Source organism: Typopeltis vanoorti, chromosome 3, assembly GCF_054136105.1.
Source record: "Typopeltis vanoorti isolate ZY-2024b chromosome 3, IOZ_Tvanoo_1.0, whole genome shotgun sequence".
Taxonomy (NCBI): domain Eukaryota; kingdom Metazoa; phylum Arthropoda; class Arachnida; order Uropygi; family Thelyphonidae; genus Typopeltis; species Typopeltis vanoorti.
In genome coordinates, this window is record NC_143551.1 from 65,727,995 (window position 1) to 65,750,160 (window position 22,166).

The 22,166-nt window shown below is 33.6% G+C and overlaps 1 protein-coding gene across 4 annotated transcripts in view; it reads left to right on the forward strand.

Annotated features, from left to right (window-relative positions):
• The window catches only part of BBS9 (Bardet-Biedl syndrome 9), a 347,462-nt gene that overhangs the window by 80,709 nt on the left and 244,587 nt on the right, over nucleotides 1-22,166 (forward strand). For all 4 annotated transcript variants that reach the window (XM_090415673.1, XM_090415671.1, XM_090415675.1 and 1 more), the window contains 3 exons: nucleotides 5,329-5,487; nucleotides 11,954-12,116; nucleotides 19,197-19,261. In XM_090415673.1, coding sequence (XP_090271799.1) covers nucleotides 5,376-5,487; nucleotides 11,954-12,116; nucleotides 19,197-19,261 — 340 coding nt within the window. In that variant the 5' untranslated portion in view covers nucleotides 5,329-5,375. The remainder of the gene's footprint in view (nucleotides 1-5,328; nucleotides 5,488-11,953; nucleotides 12,117-19,196; nucleotides 19,262-22,166) is intronic.

Below are 22,166 nucleotides of genomic sequence, written 5' to 3' on the forward strand. Positions count from 1 at the left end.
TTTGGAAGATAAATACCATACCGTAGTTGGAAGATAGGTTAATTATGCATAATGATTATCTAATTTATCTGATATGATATGATAGAAACATTTAAATTACTAAAAGGTTTTTATAAGATTGATGCAGGGGAAATGTTTCAGCTGTGTGATAGTGATGGAAGAACAAGAGGTCATCCCTTGAAATTAAGGAAAAGTGTGGTTAACAAGGGTGTGAGAACAAGGTTTTTTGCCTGAAGGGTGGTGAATGAGTGGAATGCATTGCCTGTCTCAGTTGCGAGTTCTTCGTCTGTAAATGAATTCAAGAAGAGATATGATAGATATTTTTTTGATAATTTGGGTCTACTGACTCCATGGAGATACCCGTAATAATAATAATTTATTCCTGACTGTTGGACATGTCAGTGTTACATGTGTGTCTAAAAAAATAAAAATATAAAAAATTAAAAAAACAGAATGTGAAGAATAAACAAGAGAAGATAAGCTGTGAGTGAATATGCACAAACCAACCACTGTATGAGTTGGTAAATTTTGTGTTACATGTCTTGGTTTGGGCATGGTTTTCATCCTCTTATAAACATAAACATAATTTTTTTTAGCCTTACTCACAAAAGGTTGTAAACTTGTAGTGTGCATTAGTACATGGTCTAAGAATTAGATAATCCCAAACCCTGCTCCAGAGACCAAACATGAAATTTTTTCATTCTGCTTCGGGTCTCCAGAAGCAGAGTGCCTACTCGACATTCCCAACGAAATTCATATGCCACCTGAAGACATTTACAAACATTCATGTCTATGGTGGGATGATTCAAACCTATGGCCCATTGGTTGCAGAGTAGATACATTATCCACTCTCCAACTAGGCTGGCATTAAATGTACCGTAAAGTATAAATATGAATTTGGATAATTTGGAAGTTAAATACTATACTATATGGCATTAACTCCGCAAATTGCAAGTTAATGCAATAACTAAAGATTTAGTAATTTTAAGACTGTCCTCACAATAGCACTATTTTTGTAATGCTGTTGTGAGGACATCGTGACATTTCTCCTTTGGTTGGAAGGACCTGATCTCAAATCCCAATCTGTGATACAGAGAACTCCTATCAGATGTTTTTCAGCTGAAAATATGTTAAATCATATAGAGATGGCAGGGTTTTTCCTTCCTGAAGCTCAGGTCTTTAATGTAACCGATCCAACAAAAATCTTAATGCATCCATGATGATTGACATTAAGAGAGCATTTGATTTCTGATAAAAATTCCAAAAATCTTTTTGGATTTGCACAGCAGATTATCTGTGCATGTTTTCTTCTATCTGACTCAATGTGAAGAGAGAGTGAGATGTCAAGCATGGTCTGCCAGACCTGGCATGCCATAATAATGAAATTAACTTCTCCATTGGTAGAGATGGGGGGGGGATTGCTGACAGACAGACACTAGAGAGTAGTATATGGTGGAGTGGAATTCAAAAGAATGAGAGTGACCAGTGGAGTGTCTCTAGGCTCTGTACTAAGGTCAATCCTCTTTAATTTTTATATTAATGATACAGGAATTGCACTTGTTGATAAAGGTGATGTAGATATCCTACAGGATATAAACTGTTATTCTGGGCAAAGGATAATGGCTGTCAATTTAATGTTGCAAGATGTAGTGTTATGCACTTAGGGATGAAAATATTATATACTATGTATAACATTCACAGTACTTGATTGTAGGAAATTGATAAGGCTAGGAATGTGGAGGTAATAGTGGACAGAGTTGAAGTTCAGAGGGCATTTGCAAAAGTTGTTAAAATAGTTTAAAGGATTACTTGGATGAAAACTGCTTCCAAGTAAAGATAGGAATATTATAATACCTCTTTATAAGGCTATGATTTGAACATATCTTGACTGCTGTGCACAGATTTGGTCACCTGAGTTTCTTGGGGGATCAGGATGTGGTGGAGTGGATTCAGACTAGTGGCCAAGCTGGTGAGAGGTCTACAGAATGCTCTCTGCGAATCTTAGGTTGAAGGCTTGTGGGTTGCAGAAAAGAGGAGACATGATAGAAACTTATGAGATCCTAAAGAGATTCTATAAGATTAACACAAAAGAAATTTTTCAGTGCAGGATGAATAGAGAGACAGAGAGAGAACTGGGGTTCACACCCTGGAAGTTGTTTATTTGTTTGGGGAGTGATGAATGAGTGGAATGGATTGCCAGAAGTAGTTGTGTGCTCAGACAGTGTACGAGTTTAGGAGAGGTATGATAGGTATTGTGTGTAAAAAGGTTAGTATGGGTCTCTCATGATGAGTCTTCTGACTCCATGGAGATGCCCATATAATAATAATACTAATAATAATAATCAAAGAACATAAAATATGTATGACTTATGTTCTTTGCTGTAGTTATTAACAATTCCTCTTATCTGTCCAAAATAGGCCAACTTGGAGAATAAAAAGTACATATCTCTAAAAAAGTACAATCTCTGCATGGCAAATCTTATCTAAAGCTGGCTACCCTAATCAGTTTTCCCAACAATCCTCTATCTCCTCTCTCAGTTTCAGGTGTTTATGAAGTTCCTTGTTCCTGCAACTTATCTTATTATAGTCAAACTGGAAGATCTGTTAACATCTGCTTAGAAGAACATAAAAAATACATCTGTCACCATAAGTATAGTTAGTCAGGGCTTGCTGACCATGCTTTGGATACCTTCCACAAAATCAAATGAAAAAAAACCACTATGCTTCACAACAATAAATACCAATTTGAAAGACTTTTTTTAAGAATCAGCAACAGAATTAAAAAACTGACCTAATCTTAATAAATATGGTTATATTAAACTTCCCAAGATTTGGGAAACTTTAATTCTCAGGCCTCACAAGCAACACAAAAGCTAGCCAACATAGAGGGCATCCCTCGTAAGAATTTAGACTTCAGTCTAATTTTTTCCACTTATTGTCTGTGTATATTTGTGTGTTTTTGCAATTTTAATATTGTTTCTCTGATGATGTCTCAGTGACTGACATGAAATATAGGAGTGGTTAAACATGTGGTTTAATTATTTATTTGTGCTGTATTTATTCCATTAAACCACATAATGAGAAAGGGTTTAATTTTGTGATGATTGTGTGTCAAGGTAGGGAGAAGTGTTATATTTTGTCTGTTTTATAGAGTTTTATCCGGTGATTAAATTGTGCTTTGTTAGAGTTTAGCAAATAATGCTGCCCACCAAACTAGTCTGAATCCAACCTGATTGGTAACTGGCTGGTATATTTGATTCCTAGGAGAGGTGGCCACTGGAAATTGTGTAAGAGTGTGGTTATAAGGATGTTAGTACTAGATTTTTTGCTTAGAGGGTGGTGAATGGGTGGTATATATTGCCAGAGATGGTTATAAGTGCTTCATCTGTGAATTAGTTTAAAGAGAGGTATTGCATGGCTGTGTGTCAATATGGGGTTGTCCTCATGCAGAAAACATTATTACTATTATTATACAGCTATCTCCATGCCAATTTATGTTATGTTGTGCTCTAGCAATGTTTCATGAGAAATTTCATCCTGTTAATTATATTACCTTGCCCATGTTTCTTCTATATTACTTATAGTTTGTTTAGTTCTAATAATACCAGTAGCAGGCTTCTAGCAAAATGCGTAAATATTTCTGTAATTAATTTATCAGAAATAAAATTGCATGAGTTGAACCTAAATCAATTATTTAATTACAAGAAATAAGAGTGTGATATAATCACAGTAATATTCCAATTATAATAACAAATATATGGTATAATTAAAAATTTTCAATTGTAACTTTTGATTCTGCATAGTGTAATATAGGTTAATCCATGCTATCTCTTAATTCCCTTGCAATCATATACAGCTAGTCTACCATTTGCCACTGATGGAATATTACATTGGAATAAATGTTTATGATCTCTTTGAGTGAGTGTGCATTATGAAATCTCTTTTCCTCAAGTGCTGACTTGAATTTTGAAAAAAATCTATCTGACTAACATAATTCCTGCATAACCCTGAGCAAATGGCATTTGTTCTAGAATCAAAGATGAGTTTAATTCTAGTCACCACCTAGAGAAATAGAGGCTTATTTTGTTCAGTTCTCAAGTTAGTCAATCTTTGGCACAGAAAAGTAGGTTTTTAACCCTGAAACTCAAAAATTGATTGTAGAACTCCCACTGTTTCAGACAAAATATATCCCTATGAGGGTTAAGGCCATGAGATAGTAGTCTGCCATAATCTCTCCTCTGAAAGCCTTGGTTCATTGATAGCTTTAGTCCACTATCAGTAATAGCTGAAGAGCAGAGACCAGCTTCTTACTAATCTTCAGAAAGTTGGTAAAAAGCTCTACATACTCCCATTGTAACTAAAAGGAGTTAGAGATTTATTATTATTATTACTTCTGACTGGCATGTAACAAAATAGTTTGCATAGAAGAGATGGCAGTACAGGCAAGCTTCTACTTACGAAATTTCAAGATACGAACAGTTTGTATTTACGAACATTGTGCAGACTAATAAATTGGGAATTCAATTTATTTTACAAATGCAGAATCTCATGCATGCAAACATTTTACATTGCCTTGAAGTTCACCAATATTTTATAAGCATTATGAAAAATGTTTAATCTGGTGACTCCTATCCCTTTGTATGCTATACCAAATATTCTTCGGTTGCTGAACACATTCCACACACGTTAATGGTGTGTGTATTTCAAAAGTAGCAGTTTTTTTATAGTAATAACCTTTTATTGTAAACATACATAATGAATACAAAAATAATAAGTTAATATCAGTTGTGTACTAACAGTTATTATGTATACTATATTTTATTTCTTTCCATGAAGGAACCAAAAAGGACATCAGCTTTAAGTACTTTAATTAATTATAATTAATTATTTTGGAATTATTAATTTTTACTATCTTTGTATGGTAATTTATTTTATGAATTCATTAAAAATTTTAACAATATATTTCACAAAATGTATAAATTCAACTTGTGAACATTCAACTTACAATCATATTTCCATGAATGCATTATGTTTGTAAGTTGGGGTTCACCTGTACTATTTTATCAATGACTAGTAGTACTGACAACTATATCATTCTGTTACAGCTAATCCGTCAACTTTTTTTTATCATGCCTCATTTGGATCAGAGAGAATTTAGAATATCATTAGCACCGAACTATTAAATACTGCACAATTTAATTAATTAATTGACAATGAAATTTTTGATGTCAATTAGTTCACCAATTTAATTTTAATAATAAAATTAAACATTATTAATTTTAATGAACTTATGACAAATATATTCTTGTTTTAAAACATTTTCCACAGGTTTGCCATTCTCAAGCAGATGTAACTCCACTTAATCCTCATAAATTATGTCCCTTTTCAAAGCAAGGGATTGGTGGAATACATTTTGTGGATCAGATGAAGAGTTTGATAAAGGTTGTTTGTGTGTTGCCAATATTGATAACAGCCCAGATGGAACAGGTAATGCTTCATGTGGAATTGTGTTAGGATTAAACATTAATTTTCATTCATCATATTATGGTCATTATTTTCTTGGGCATCTCCATGAAATCAAACATAAAATGTTGTCCTTACACTCTTACAGTTTCCAAGAGCGATCTTTTGTTTTCTCTATCACATATTGAAAAATTTCTTTTGTGTTAATCCTTAATCCATTTAATAAACCTACAAACCAATTCTGTAGAGAGAGCATTTCATAGATCCATCACAGTCTTCATCACTTGCCCTGGATCTTTTCTATTCCATTCTCCAAGGTACCTCTTGGAGAATGGAATAGAAAATAGACAATGGGATCTGTATATAGAATTCCAGAAGGAATTTTATATACATCTTATCAAAGAAGGGTAATAACCTCCTTTTCTCCTTTTAGAGAAAAGGAGATTACTTATCATCTTTCTTTTTAGGATTCTTCAGCATCCAGGTAATCTGATGGCCACTTTTGCAATATGCTCTGTAAACTGCAACTCCCTGCCTGTCCATAATTATCCCATTATCTAGCTTTATCTTTATTGCAGTCTAGTTTCATCAATACACAGCTGATAACCAGTGGTGATGATGATGATACCAGTGGTGGTGGTCTTCGGTAGGTGGTGTAGTTGCGGTCAGTTGGCGGATTGAGTTGGTGGAGACAGAGTTGTAGAGCAGGTGCCCTCCCTCGATGAATCTATGGACTCCCTGGAGGTGTCAAATAATAATAATAATAATAATCTTTTCATCCCAAAGGATGTAACATTACATTTTGTCAGATTGATCTGGCAACCATTATTCTTGCCCATATTATTAGTCTATTTAAATCATTATTAGAAATCTCTGTATATTAATTTATTATCGTCTTACATAGTTTTGCATCATAAGCAAAACTGGACATTTCCCCCTAAATCATTTCTTACATCATTGATGTAAAAAATTACATAGCAGCAACAGCAGCCCAAGCACAGAGCCATGGGGACACACTCACATTATGGAGACAGTCATATCTTCTGTAGATTCAACTTCAAATACTGTTCCTTGATGCCTGTTTGTCAGCCACCCTCTTATTCATATCACTAGCTTCATAACATTCCCATTTGCTCCAGTTTATTAACAGGGTTCCGTATATTATCCTGTCAAATGCCTTTGTAAAGTCTAACCACATTGTGCATTCATCTTCTTTATCCACCTCAATTGTTAGTTTATTAGAAAAAGTGAGTAAATTACTAAGACTCCCATCCACCCATTCCTGATTCTGCCTTTGACTTTAACCTACACTCCTGAGGCAGTAACTGATTTGTAATTTGGAACCTCATTTATGCAATGGAACTATTTGTTCTTTTTCTATTCCTTGGAACCTTATCAGCTCTGAGTAAGTACCAATTCCCTTGCACATTTTTTTAATACATAAGCCACTATTTAATCTGATCCTATAACCATCTTCATATTACATTTTCTGAAGTATCCTAAGCATTTCATCCAATTCTATTCTCATATCAGTCATTATCACATCTGGCACTGTAGTATCTCCACCTGGATGATCACCCTTGTAAAGTTGATCATTTAATAACTCAACCATTTCATCTGCTTCTATTTCCTTCCTGCCATTAGTACTCATTAAGATAAGCTTTCCATAGTCATTCTTCTTTTTATTCACCACACATTTTAAATAAACTTATGATTTCCTTTCGCCTGCTTAGCTCATTTCTTCTTATAATCTGATTTGGCCTTCCTTACCATATGTTTGTACTTTGTACTGCTCATGAGCTTTCTAATCACCTTTCTCCTTATATGTTCTCCACAACATTTTCTCTTTTTTTGTAGCTTCTGCATAATGATACTACTCATTATGCAGATTTCTCCCTGCTTTATCCTTTGACCCTGAGTATTCAGTCTGATTCTGCTTCTTTCAAATACCACTTAACCATCTCTCAAGCACTGCTGACATCATCCCCTTCCAGATTCTTATGCCATGGCACTGTTTCAAGACTACCTCAGTTTGTCATAATCAGTTCCACGTGAAATTTGGGAAATTTTGCGGTTTGACAGCCTCCCCAGTCAAGACTGTGTGACCACTTGCCATAGTTGGAGGCAGTGTTGCTATATTGGTTACTGACAGCTCCTCTGATGCTGTTACCAGATCCAGCATTCCTGAATCCCAAGTCCCTTCCATCACACGCTATTTCAGGTAATTATCTCTTAGTAGCTGTATAAATCCATTTCTTTCGTTCCATATGACCATTCCTACTTTGATTCTATGTTTAAAGCCCCCCCCCCCAATAATTACACATTCTGCACTCGTGCTAATTTGTCAGTGTATGGCATCTCATTCTCGCTTGCCTATATCCCCTTGTAATAGCAGCAGCGCCAGACAACTGTTTTTTACCAGATAATCTCAAATGCACTGTATCTCTGTCTTCCTGCTGAACTCCTACTCTTTTTTTTTTTGCATCATTTCTTATTTCTCTTCCCTGAAAATACCACAATCATCAATGTCTCATAAATGTCTGTAACCAATGCCAAAAACTTCTCTCCTCATTCCAGATGGTTCTGACATTAGCAATCATCTCCATTAATTAGTATGCATAAATTGCAATATATTCCCACTTGAATCCATAACCACTCTTACAACTTGTATTGACTATCCCATTTAATTTTAGAACCTGATTTTTTTACCTCATTTTTTGATCATTCTACACCCACTCATTCACTCACCTTAAGACTGCCTACACACACATTTGTCTGCATTCACTCCCACTCCCCCAAAAAACCTAGTTCCTCTGACTCTTCATTTCCAGACTCTCACTGAATAAAACTTTCTTTAGACACCCAACTTCAGATCCATTCAAGTGCATTCCACTGCTCATAAGTCTTTTCATCTATCATAATTGTTCCACACATCCAGAAACTGAGTGCCATCTCGCTTTCACAACCCATGCATTGACCTGTTTGCAATTATCACCCTTCTTCTCAACTAACCTGTATCATGCCATGGCACCAGACTCACAATCATTACTCTGTCACTCTTCTTTTTCACTTTTACTGAATTCATACTGACAGGTATGAATGATTGTTCATACCTACTAAAAACTATCAGTTCTTTCACTTTCCCTCTCTGCATCCTAGTATCCGTAATCTTGGGAAACATGATTTCATCATGTTCTCATCAAGCACTCCTCTTATCATAGAATTACTATCCAAAACTTCTCTACCACATCACTAGCTGGATGTTTCTTCAATTGTTCATGTATAAATCTTTTCTGCATTTAAATTTCAAATATACTAGTTAAGAAATTCTTTATATTATATTGAAAGTGAGTGTTTATTTTTTATTCACAGGGCATTTTTTTTCACTCTTGTTCTGACAAAGAAATGTTTCTTAGTTAAATTGTTCTGTTTGTTAATTTTATTTTGGTTTTCAGGTATTGTAAATTTTGATTCAAACATTTTTGTTTTATTCAACACGTAACATTTTATGAGGTATGATGTGGCCTGAGATCATTAGCATTAATGAAAACCTGGCTAATCAGAATTAGATATAGTAACTGGATTGAGTATAATGGGTATGCTATTTTTAGGAATGACAGAAGGGAGAGAGGAGAGGTAGTACTTCTAATGCTGTCAGATGACTATGTACTCCAACTATAACAGAATGAAATATATGGCGGGGTATTGCTACAGACCTGACACCTCAGTTGCAGGGAATGAAGAAATGCATCACCAATTTAGCCTTATGAGTGAAATCTCATGATAAGAATGAAGAGCAATTTATTGAATTGTTGTGAGTCAACTTTCTCAAGAAGCATGTGAAAGAAGGAGCTCAAGGTCAAAGAGTGTTGGATTTATTCATAGTGTCAGAAGGGATCTCTTTTAAGAATATGACTATTTTATCACCAGTTGGTGACAGTGATCATACTGTGCTTTTTTCTTGGGAAGTATATAATTATATTGATATTCCCATCAGAACAGGTTACATGCTAGACTACCAAGTTGGAAATTATGATCAACTTAGGAGAATACTGTCTTTGGTCCCACGGTATCAGTTACTGAATAGGAAAAATGTCAGCAATGCATGGGAATCTTGAAAAAGTATTTAAATAAGAATGGTATCTGAATGTATCCCAAGTGTTTGAAGAATAAATAGGTTGGGAGTCAAATGGATGTGCAACCTTTTTAAGCAAGAGATCCACAAGAAGATGATGATGTAAGAATATCGTGAGAATAAGAGTGAAAGGAGTTATGAAATATATAAAGCTCAGGCCAGAAAAATAATGAGTATTGTGCAGAAAGCTAAATTGGAGTATGAAAAGAAATTCGCCATACAAGCTAAAGGCAATCCAAAAGAATTTTATTGTTATGCCACAAGCAAAAGAAAGAATGAATGTGAAAGAATAACTATTAAATGCAGAGTACTTCAGTATCAGAAGCTAATGAGATTGTTCAATTAATGAGTGCTCACTTTGCTAAGATATATCAACCGGGTGCATGTAACATGGTGCATAATGCTACATTGAATGAAGAGTTAGAGGTGCATGAAAATGACATGAGGTTGAAGAGCTGTTGCATAACTTGTATAAGACTTTGTCCATGGCAGATAACCAAGATGATATTAAGCCTGTTGGATATGTGAATGTGCATGTGAGAATGCTGAAGAAATGTAGTCTTCATAATTTGATATAAAAGACAGGAATCATGATAGAAGCATATAAGTGTAAAAAGGATCTTCGTGTAGACATAATTTTTACAGCATATGTGGGAGAACTTATTCTTGGAAACATTTAAATTTCTTAAAGGATTTTATAGGATTAAAACAAAGGAAATATTTCAGCACTTGGCTAGAGGGACAGAACAAGAGGATATCCCTGGAAGTTGAGTAAGAGTGTGGTTAGTAAAGGCATGAGGACTAGATTTCTTGCTTTGAGAGTGGTGAATGAATGGAATGGATTGCATGAGTTAGTTGTGGGTGCTTTGCTTGTTAATGGTTTCAAGGAGAGGCATGATAGATATTGTGTCTTTAATTTGAGTCATCCTCGATGAGCTTTGGGACTCCAAGGAGGTGCTTATGCAATAATAATAATAAGCTAAGTAAAGATGTGATTAGGAATCATAAGTTCCCAGGTTCTTCTCATGGCAGTTGGTGCCAGTTGATGCTTTCAGTGCATCTTATGTAAACATTCAGTAATATTTTCAGAAAGAGAGAGAGAGAGAGAGAGTAGCATTCGTGTGTGATCTGGAAGAGGCCTTTCCTCAATAAGTCCTCAACTCCTTGGAGGAGCCTGTATTATAATAATAATATATTTTAATACAGAACAAAATATCCATGCTGTCTAAGTATATAGCAGTAATACTGTCAAGTTTGTAATAAGTTTGTTAGTAAAATAAAAAAAATAAAAATTACACTGTAGTTGCAGTGTAATTTCTTTGGTTCCATGAGTAATATTTTCATATAATATTTTTAACATATTATTAAAAATATATATATTTAATATATTTAATTAATATTTACTTTAATATTTTTATTTTTACATTTTTATTTTTAGTGAAGATGGTAAATTAAACATGGAAATAGACAACAGAATCAACAAAGCTGGTATGGTAGGAAGTCAATTGAATAAATTCATATGGAATAAGAGAGAAATTAGTCGGAACACTAAATTAGCTGTATACAAGACAGTGTTCAAACCAGTTTTAACTTATGGATCTGAGAGATGGGTCAGAAGTAAAACACTTGACCAAAGACTAGAGACCACAGATTTGAGAGTCCTGAGAAATATTAGAGGTGTGAACAGATGGCATCAATGGCAATATCATATTAAAAATGAGGATATTAGGAAAGAACTTAACATTATCAGCATTCAGGAATGCGTTAGCAGTGCTAATCTCAGATGGTATGGTCACTTAAACAGAATGGGCGAGGAAAGATTAGCAAAACAAGTGTTCTCTGCCAAGTTGGCAGGAAAACGACCCAGAGAAAGACCAAGATATAGGTGGATTGATACGGTACAAAGTGCCTTAGACGATAGAAATATAAGATCTGGTAATGTTGGAGTCTTGACAAGTAACAGACTGATTTGGAGGAAAATTGTAGATAGGATGTTAGTAATGATGTAAATTTTTCATGCAGTACTATCATATCCTGTACACCCCTTGAGGGTACATGGCAGGAATTTGATGATGATATTTTTATTTTTTTTTTGTTTATGAAAATTAACCTACGGACTGCAATGAGCATGTTGTTTGTAGGTCTTAGACTATGAACCCTTTTACTAATATATTTGAAAACATGTTCTGTTTTTTTACAAAGGCTATAATAACTTCTTTCCTTTATTCTTAATAACAAAAATTTCATATTTGTGTAGTGTTTGTAAGCTTTTACTAATAGATATAGAATAAATGATAGCTTTCTTAAGAATGTTATTGTTTCTGTCTAATTAAATCATGAAAATATATTTTCCAGATAAAATAATTGTGGGAAGCTATAATGGAACATTAAGAATTTATAGTCCTCAACCATCAAAACTAGAGGATGGAACACTTACAGGATTTAGGGCAGAAGAACTTTTATTAGAGCGGCAGCTAAATTATCCTGTTTTGCAAGTAACAGCAGGGAGATTTGTTTCGTAAGCTTAATTTTTTAAGAAAAATGATTTTCAGAGTTTTTCCTGAAATGTTTTATTAGCCTAAAAGGATCTATCTCTATGAAATGTTTATTTTTCTCCAGAAACTAATGAACACAAAATAAGTTATAATCCAAATGGATTTATTTCATGTTTCTTTATTAGTAATATAATAAATTTAGTTTAATCCTTGATCCAAGTGTAAGCAAACAAAATTTGCGCCTGAAGTATCTTCAGGACTGAGGCAACTCATTGTAAAGGTGGACCAAGCTCTCATCACTCCTTGTCTTAATATCTCCCATAATGCAAAACACATCTCCTTGCAGATATGTATAATGCCATGCATTAAGGGAAGGGCCACTACCTAGACTGGTTTTGACCTTTATTGAGGTCTCGTCAGTGGGAGCCAGACCCTAATAGTTTTCTTCCCAAATATATTGTTATTATTATCTGGCACTTCCCAGGAGTCTCACTAGTTTGGATGACTATAAGGGGTGGTGCATGTAATTTTTATGTAACATGTAAAATTTTATATAAAAACGGAATGTTTGGGAAGCAGACATTGAGAAAAAAGTTTTTTTTTTTCAAGTATTACTGATGTTTTTTGTTATATTTTCTGTTTTTTGGCATGATTTTTTTTTTTTTTTGGAGATATTTTTGTGAGAGTGTTTTGTGTGATATACAATAAAACTATTTGATATGTTTTTTGTCATTGTTAGTAGAGAGGATGAGTTAAATATAGAGTAGAGTGATAGGCAAAAGACACTTGCAGACATGCTGCTCAAACAGAAGGAATCCACTCTTCTGTGATTATACATGACATTAACAGTTCCTCTTGCATACCACGATACTTGGATTCTTTCCAGCATGATCTGGCAGATTAAGTGTGGTAGAATTATTTACTAGCTACTCAGCAAGCTTCTTGATTTGTTAATGTCAGATTTAATCTCATGTACTATCTAGAGGTAGATGGTCCTGTTTTACTGTTAACTTTAACTGTTTTGCTGCTTTGAATGGATGGTCTGCATCACTACAGTTGTTTCATATCCTTGAAGGGTCACTTACACCACAAGTGAGAAGGTAAGCAGGGGACAGAAACTTGCATTGAAAACGGCAATACTTTCGTAGTGTATTTATTTTCTATGCGCTTCAAGTCAGATGTTAACTTCCTGTGTGCTAAAATATGCTAAAAACTTGTAGGTTCATTTTTAAATGAAATCTTACTCACAAAAAGTTAAAAAATCTGCAGAATCTATGCTATGGATGGGCTATGGATTATGTAATTTGGGAACCCTACTCTAGAGACAGAACCTGGAACTTTTTCAAGCCACAACAGGACTTCAATAAATAGAGTGGCAGTGAAAATCATCTGTTACCTAGAAACATTTATTCACAAACATCCAGACATGGAATTCAAACCTACAGTTTGTTGCTTCAAGAGCACAAGTGCTAACCACTTGTCCAGTCAGATCTGCACTTGATATACTACAAGATTTTTTCCAAAGGATGGATTTTTTTTTTTTGTTAGATGAATAGATAAAGGTTGTTGATTTAATGTGTATCTTTAAGTCCCTGGAGAAGAAAGTTTAAGAAAAAGAAGAAACTGATTAATATTGAATTTTAAAACATGTGGGTTGTATTCTTTAAGATAGCACTTCCCAAACTCTGGGCCGCAGCCCCCCCCCCTTGGGGGCTGTAGGTTTTGTTGAGGGGGGGGGAGACCATGAAATAATGGAAACAAATTTAAAATCTTTTAAGACTAAGTAGATTTTTTTTATCTTAAAAGAAACACATTTAATTTTTATTATTTATTATTTCTTTTTTGTTATTCTTTATATTTTAATGGAAACAAATTACACATTGGTGCGGGTTCACAAATTTTGCTTCCTGCGTATTTCATTGCTTAATGAATATTAGTAAATATATGCTTATTCATATAAGTTTCATTTCAAAGCAGAAATCTAAGAATTGCAGTTTCAAATATTTCACCTGATAGTGGTGTAGTAGTATTGAAACACATCCATCACATTAAATTGTTATTAAACTTCTTTTATGTTTTTAATTCTTTCTTTATTACTAATCATTTTATGTTTCATGTGCTTGTACTTCAAATGTACAATAACAATATATCTATCTATATAAAAATATGAGATAATGTGCAATGTCAAATGTGTATGTAAGATGCTAAAAATGTAATATTTGCATTTGATTTTTGCAATATTCGCTGTGTATCTTTTGTATTGAATATAAATACAATAAATATTATAATAATATATGTCTATATTATGATTTTTTTTCGAGGGGGGGGCTGTGAAATATTTTAATTTTTCCAAAGGTGGTCCCGACATCCAGAAGTTTGGGAAGCACTGCTTTAAGAGAGATATAAATGAGGAAGAATGTTTCAAAAGACAGTGGTAGAAGGAATGAATAAAGCAGAGGAAAAAAAAGTGTTATGGGAGTTTGGAGTTGAACTGTGAAGGAAAGTTGAAAAGCTGCTGCGTATATTTTAACAGATGTAGAGAAGGATGGAAAATTACTTATTTACTCTCCTCTATGTCTGTTAACAGGAGAGGAGCATGTAGAATTACCTATACTAATTCTGATGAACAGCGAAAAGTACTGTGAAGGTACTCACTCTCACTGTAGCATACTTATAGAGACCACAGGAATAGTTTATTAGTGGGTAGTTTGCTATATTGTATTTCTTTTAGCATAACATTATTACTGTGAGGCTGTGGTCAGTACTTTTCAGTAATTTGTTATAATGGTGTTCACTATAGTGAGAATCTTGTCAGAAGTACCTCAGACATAAAAGATGAATAATAATTCTTTAATTTTGTTCTTATCTTGTGTGTTGGGGAAGATGAAAACATATTTTTATCATTTTTTTTGTTTTTTTACATTCAGTGGGAAAAACTTACCTTTGGAGCAAATAACATATCCTTATGTGTTAATCCTTTCAGGTCATCATATTGTTGAGAATTATCTATGCGTTAACACAAGAAAAGTATATTTAATATACTGCCAGATATTTCAGTTTGAAAATAGCAAACTATCATCAGTGGCTAGACAGAAAACAGTTTTTTTCGAGGTAGAATACAAACAATTGATCATTCAAAAATAGAACAAGCTGTGTGATGTTACATCGTTAATCACGATATCATTTCACTGAAGAAAGGCAAACATAAGAGTGCAGAATAGTTATATGTATAAATTTACAATGTCATACAAAAAACTATGTCTCTTCTTGGTGTATACCAAGTTCCATATGACTGCCATCTTTCTTACTTTGGACAAACCAGATGCTCTATAGAAAAAAGAATACAAGAACATCAATCTTATATTCTTCACAACAAATCCAATAAGTCTGGATTGGCACAACATGGAATAGAGACAAACCACAACATTCTCTGGTCCAAAACTCGCTTTCTACACAGATGTCGGGATAAATTCAAGCAGCTATTCAAAGAGAGTGCTGAGGCCTTACTTCACTGTCTATCTATGTCAAACTAACCTGAATCGTAATGACTGCCTATCTATGTCAAAAATATGAGAAAGTTTGATCAAATAACACATTAAGTTTTTTATTTTATTTTTTTAAAATTTTTATTTATTTATTTTTATTTTTTTAATGAAGACCTTCTAGATACTTCATCTGTCTAATGATATCTTTAGTATGAATTTATAAATTAAGTTTTTTTTGTATGATATTTTATTGTATTTGTATGAAATTCCAAGTCAACATTTTGGTGTTTCCAAGATATATATACTCGTATATATATATATATCTATATATATATATATATATATATTCATTTTGGAAGATGTGTTACAGAAAATATTGTGGAAATTATTTTCGTGCTAATTTCCGTGCTTGTATTAAACAATTGTTTTAAATGTTCCAAAAAAAAAAAAAAAAATGCTATCAAGCAAAATTTATTACAATAAATAAGATTTGAACATTAGTTTTTATTTTACCTTGCACTACAATGTATGGAAATATGCATGTCATGTTGTTATTATTATTATGTGACACATGATTATTTCACCTCCAAGGACTCATTGAGGGAGGGCACCTCCTCTACAGCTCTCCATCTCCACCAACTACAGCGAACAGCATCATCTACACTAACACCATCTACCGTCCACCACCACCACTTGTATTTACACGGACAATCACAAAACATCCATGCCCACGGCAGAATTCGAATCCGCAGCCTTTTGGCTGGAGAGTGGATATGCTAACCACTTGGCCAACCAGGCCAGATTTAAATATAATGCTGCTATTTGAGAACAACTCTTTCTGCTTTTATGAACAAGACATGTTTAATTGCACTGCATTCTTATTTCAAGGCTAATTTTAAAATATCTCAAACATTATATTCAGCAGTATTTCAAATGAACTCGCAGTTGAAAAATGAAACATTGTTATTATTATTGTTATTTGTAGAGTGCTCATTTTAATAATAATAATGCTGTTTCTTTACCGTTGTAAAATAACCTTTGGCGGGTAGAAGCAACATAAATAAATATATATATGATGAAATTGAGACATCTCCTATAAGGAATCGATTAAAATTTTGTTTGTTTTGAAGTGTTCCACCCCCACCCCTTCCTCCCACTCATAGTAACTGAATTATAAATATCTACTTTCTTCTAATTTTGTATTTTATACTTTTTACACTATGTACACTTCACATTTGATATGATTAAGTATTAAGTTAAGGGGATAATAAATCCCTCATTATTTTAAAGCCGAATAAGAAACTCGAAGATCAAAATCTAAGAGTTTCGTGCTGAAGAACATTCGGCGAGTCCAAGCATAAGTCAAAACCTCGTAGTACAACACTAGGGCAACTCGGAGCAAAGGTGGAGCAAGTTTCGATCACTGTCCTTAATATTTTCTCATAATGTAAAACGGTAATACATCTCCTAGGAGCTGCGTTTTACATTATGAGAAAATATTAAGGACAGCGATCGAAACTTGCTCCACCTTTGCTCCGAGTTGCCCTAGTGTTGTACTACGAGGTTTTGACTTATGCTTGGACTCGCCGAATGTTCTTCAGCACGAAACTCTTAGATTTTGATCTTCGAGTTTCTTATTCGGCTTTAAAATAATGAGGGGTTTATTATCCCCTTAACTTAATTTATGTTGCCGAAAAAAATAGCCTCTTGGCTCTTTATTGTATGATTAAAAATTTTCATGTTATTATCTATAAAGGAAAGTCATCAAAGCGCATTCTTCAGGCAATCTGTCCTTAATATTTTCTATTAAGAAAATATTAAGATTTGATTTTGTTCAAAATGAAAATTTGCTTTTGAACAAAAATAAAAATAACATAATCTGGAATGTCGACAGCCCATTTTTTTTTTTTTCCAAAATATTTCAAATAATTATCTTGAAATAAGTTCTTCAAGAACAAATAAAATGTATTTCTGACTAAGCGATTAGACAAAATTAGCACAAAAAATTAAAAATGACATTGGTTTTCCAAAGTAATGCAATATTTAAGTGAAGAAAGTTTGCAAGGATGTCTTATTTTGTCCTGGCATTAAAAATTGTACAATTAAAGGAGAAAACAAAAATAAAAATAATTTCTATATTTTTAGTCCATCCAATAGAACTACAAAATTACAATAACAAGGAACTGTGTTTCTTGTTATAGAAATGTTAACTGAGACACAGCTAAGTGTTCTCTTCAGTGTGAAGGATTATCGCACTTTTTAATGGACATGACAGCCAAATTGCACATCTTATCCATGTTCTTTCAACAGATAGCATGCATCATATCCAGATTTTGCTGGACATATATAAACATCCTGGTCAGTTGGAAGGTTAATATATGTATTTTTCAAAGTACACAATTTTACATAAGAATATATGTTTTGATTTTTTTAATCTTTAAATTTATAGTACATTTTAAAAAAAAAATAATAAAGGACGCTCAACTTAAAATTGCATCGGCGAACACAGTGCTATGAGTGGTTTAAGCATTTTAAAAAGGGCAGAACATCAGTTGGTAAAGATCCTGGGCCTGGACGACCTTCCACATCAACAAATGACGACCATGTCGAGAGAGTTTTTGCTGTGATTCATGGAAATCATTGTTTAAATGTACCGAGAAGTTGCTGAGGAAGTGGACATCAGCATAGGATCTTGCCATGAAATTTTGACTGAAAAACTTCAGATGCATCGTGTCAGTGCAAAATTCGTGGCATGTTTGTTGACTGATGATCAGAAAGAACCATGTTGAAATCAGTCAGGAACTGCTTGCCAATGCAAGTAGTAATGAAAACTTTCTTTAGAACATCATAACAAGAGAAGAAATGTGGGTTTATGGCTATGATGTTGAAACCAAGGTGCAATCGTCACAGTGGGTGTGGAAAGAGTCTCCTCGACCAAAAAAAGCACTTGTGAGTCAGTCAAAGATCAAGGTGATGGTGGTTGTGTTTTTTGATTGGAAAGGCATTGTCAATTATGAATTTGTACCACATGACCAGATGGTAAACAAAGAGTTGTACCAGGAAGTTTTAGTGCACTTGAGGGACTGCTGTGTGGGCAGGAAGAGGCCTGAATTGTGGGAAAACCAGACATGGATGATGCACCACAACAATGTGCCAGCTCACGAGTCGCCCCCTCATCCACTGTTATATGGCAGAACATCAGACATCTGTTGTGCCCCATCCACCCTATTCTCCGGACTTAGCCTCAGCATACTTTTTACTGTTTCCCGAACTTGAAACTACTTTGAAAGGACATTATTTCCAAACCATAGAAAAGATTCAGGAAAACGTGATAAGAGACATCCTAGAAAGTGCATTCCAGGAAGCATTCCAACAATGGAAGAAACATTGGGAATAGTGTATCGCCAGTAGAGGGAACTACTTTGAAGGGGACAGTGCTTAAAATATTGTAAAATGTAAAGTCTTTATAGCAAAAGTTTGGTCTTTTTTTGAACACACCTTGTGTGTGTATATATATAAATATATTTATGTATATAAAATATATATGTAATATATATATAAAATATAAATATATATATATATATATATTTTTTTTTTTTTCCTCATAAATTTTTTTAGATCATCAGATCTTCTTCATTTGGCAATCCTTTATCCAAGAAAGTTATCAATATACACAGTATCAGGTAATATGCTTTTTTTTAACCATAATAAAATGCCCCAGTTTTTCAAATATATATATATTTTTTACAAAATAAAAGCATAAAAGAATCATTTATAATTAAGTTTATTTTAATAAAATCAATTAATTTTTGTCACTCAAGACAAAATCAAGTCAACGATCATACTTTTTTCTTATATTCACTAGTCTTGACTGGTTTAAAAAAGTTTTTCATTTTTTTATTCATAACAATATCTCATCATGTGGAATATCAAATTAATTTTTAAAGAAAGTATTCCAAATTTTGTTCAAGCAATATTTTTACAGTAATTTGCATGTATAGTAACTGTGCTCAGGTCTGGTCATCTGGATTTCTTGAGGATGAGGAAGTAGTGGAGGATTCAGAGATAAGTGACCAAGATTGTGAATGGTCTGTAGAATGCTATCTATGACAGTGAGGTTTATGAGCTGTAAAAGTTTTTTGATAGGTGGAAAAGAAGGGATATAATACAAACATTTAAGTTACTAAAAGGGTTTTATAGGACTGATGCAGAAGAAATATTTCAGCACTTGCTAGAGAGGCAGAACAAGAGGTTATCCCTGGAAATTGAGTAAGAGTGTGGTTGGCTTTTGTGTGAGGACTAGATTTTTTGCTTGGAGAGTAATGAAGTGTCTGCTGTGAGTATTTTGTTGATCGGTGCATTCAAGGAGAGGTACAGGTGATTTTGTGTGGATAGTGTGAGTTTCTTGCAGTCAGTCTTTGGATCGCATAGAGGTTCCTGTGCAATAATAATAATTTTTAATTTGAATCATAGGCCAGGACAAAACATCAATTTTTTTCAAATTAAATGTATTCAAATTCTGAACATTTTTCACACACACACAGTATACACTAGTTTTTAGTACATATGTATTTGAATGTAATAGTCATATTTACTCTGAATAGAGGCAAAAAATATATTTGTGTGGAATACCTCTTGCTTAATGACAAAAAATATCAACTCATCTTCTCCTTAATATGTTGGTTACAGTGGCATGTCATGACCAAGAAGCTTTGCTTCATATTAACATAATTCAATGATGGGGCAGTTAATTACATAGTCTGCTGTGTATTCACTTGTATGTGTGGGTGAGGGAGTGGATGGGTGTGTGTGTGTTCTCTGGTCAGTTTTCCTATTTTATAGGGATATAAACCAAGGTCTTTAGCAGAACCTTATAAGGACTTCAGTTGAGAAGCCTTTATAGCTTATAAAAGTTTCTGAACTGAAGACTAAGAAGCCTTTATAAGATATTTGTCTTAAACTGAATTTGAACTCTAAAACATTCTAACTAAAAGCAATTTTCACTAATAATGCAGTTTTAGGCTTGACATAAAAATATATGAAAATTGATTTTGGGAGGAAAAAAATGTTGCCGGATTGTTTTTGTAATTGAATAACATCTCTGTTAGAGAGATGTTATTCACTACTGCAGGGTGTGGGTTTGAAATCCTGTGACATCCTGGGCATTAAAATTCAGCTCCTACTTCAGGTAGTTAGCTGAATTTCATTGCCTAGTCTAAGATCACTAAGACTACATCATGATATTGGAGGCCTGAAATGGCTTGAAAAGTATCATGTTTGGTCTTTCAAATAGTGTTCCTAGATCTCATGTATCTAGTAATCTCATGCGTACCTTGTATAAGTTCATTGTATTTCATGGGCATATTTTTGTAAAATATGAAAGAAATATAAATTTGTTTCAACTTGTGCCCTTTGAATGATATAAAATACACTTTATGTATTTGGATGATGTTACATAAGTGGGATACTTGATACTAAAGCTTTGTTAATACATAGTGGAAGTATACAGCATGAAAACAAAAGTGTCATTCTGAGTTAGTCACGGTTGCCACTTTAGATCACTTTTATTCTTGCTAAATGTAGATATGAATTTTGTTGTGTTTGGTGAAGGGAGGGCATGAAAACTTATTTATGCTTGAAATTTAAATTCTGTTAAATGGAGTATGATTTATGCACCATATGTATTAACTATATTTGTAGTAATGGAAGAAAAAGTTAAGTATGCATATTAGATCTACATAGAATATTATGTTGTACCATCATTTTATATTTTGGTTTAATAATAATGGCAAATACCTATTGGATTTCTGCTCAGGACATGGACTGGTTATTACTAACATCATGTTCCAACACAAAAATCTGTACAAATTCACATGGAGAGAAGAGGTAAGGAATAAGAAACTCTCATTGACTTTGTGATTGTCGATAGTCATGTTTTCTCCCTGTTGCAGGACACCAGAGTGTAGAGAGGATTTGAAATTGGAAGTGATCATCATTTAGTCTTGAGCAGAATAAAGTTGAATTTCATATTGAAAACAGGAACATGTAAGAAAGTTTTAAAGTGAATAAAAGTTGAGCAGCTCTCAGATGTGAACTGTAAACTAAAATACACAAACATTATTCAAGAAAAAATGAAAGAGTTTGTGAACAGACAGCAAACCTTGGAGATTCAGTGGCAAGAAAACATTGATTGATTCAGCCAGAGAGGCATGTGGTGAGGTTGTCTGCAAGGATAGAAAAATCAGAACTCCATGGTGGACACAGGAAGTTAAAGAGGCAGTGAAGGAAAAGAAGAAAGCATATCAAAAGTTACTGGCAAATAAGTCAGCTTGTGCTCTTAGAGAATACAGAGACAAATGTAAGATAGCTAAACAAAAGTCATGGGAAGACTTTGGTAAGAACATAGAAAATAAATATCAAAAGGTGGCAAGATATTCTGGAGTTGTTAAAGAAGCTCAGAAATGGAGGAAAGAGTGCTGTAAAAGAAATTAGAGATGATAAAGGTGATATGAAAACTTGAGAAAAAGATATCCTTGACATATGGAGTAATTACTTTGAAAAATTGCTAAATGAAACAAGAAGTGATAG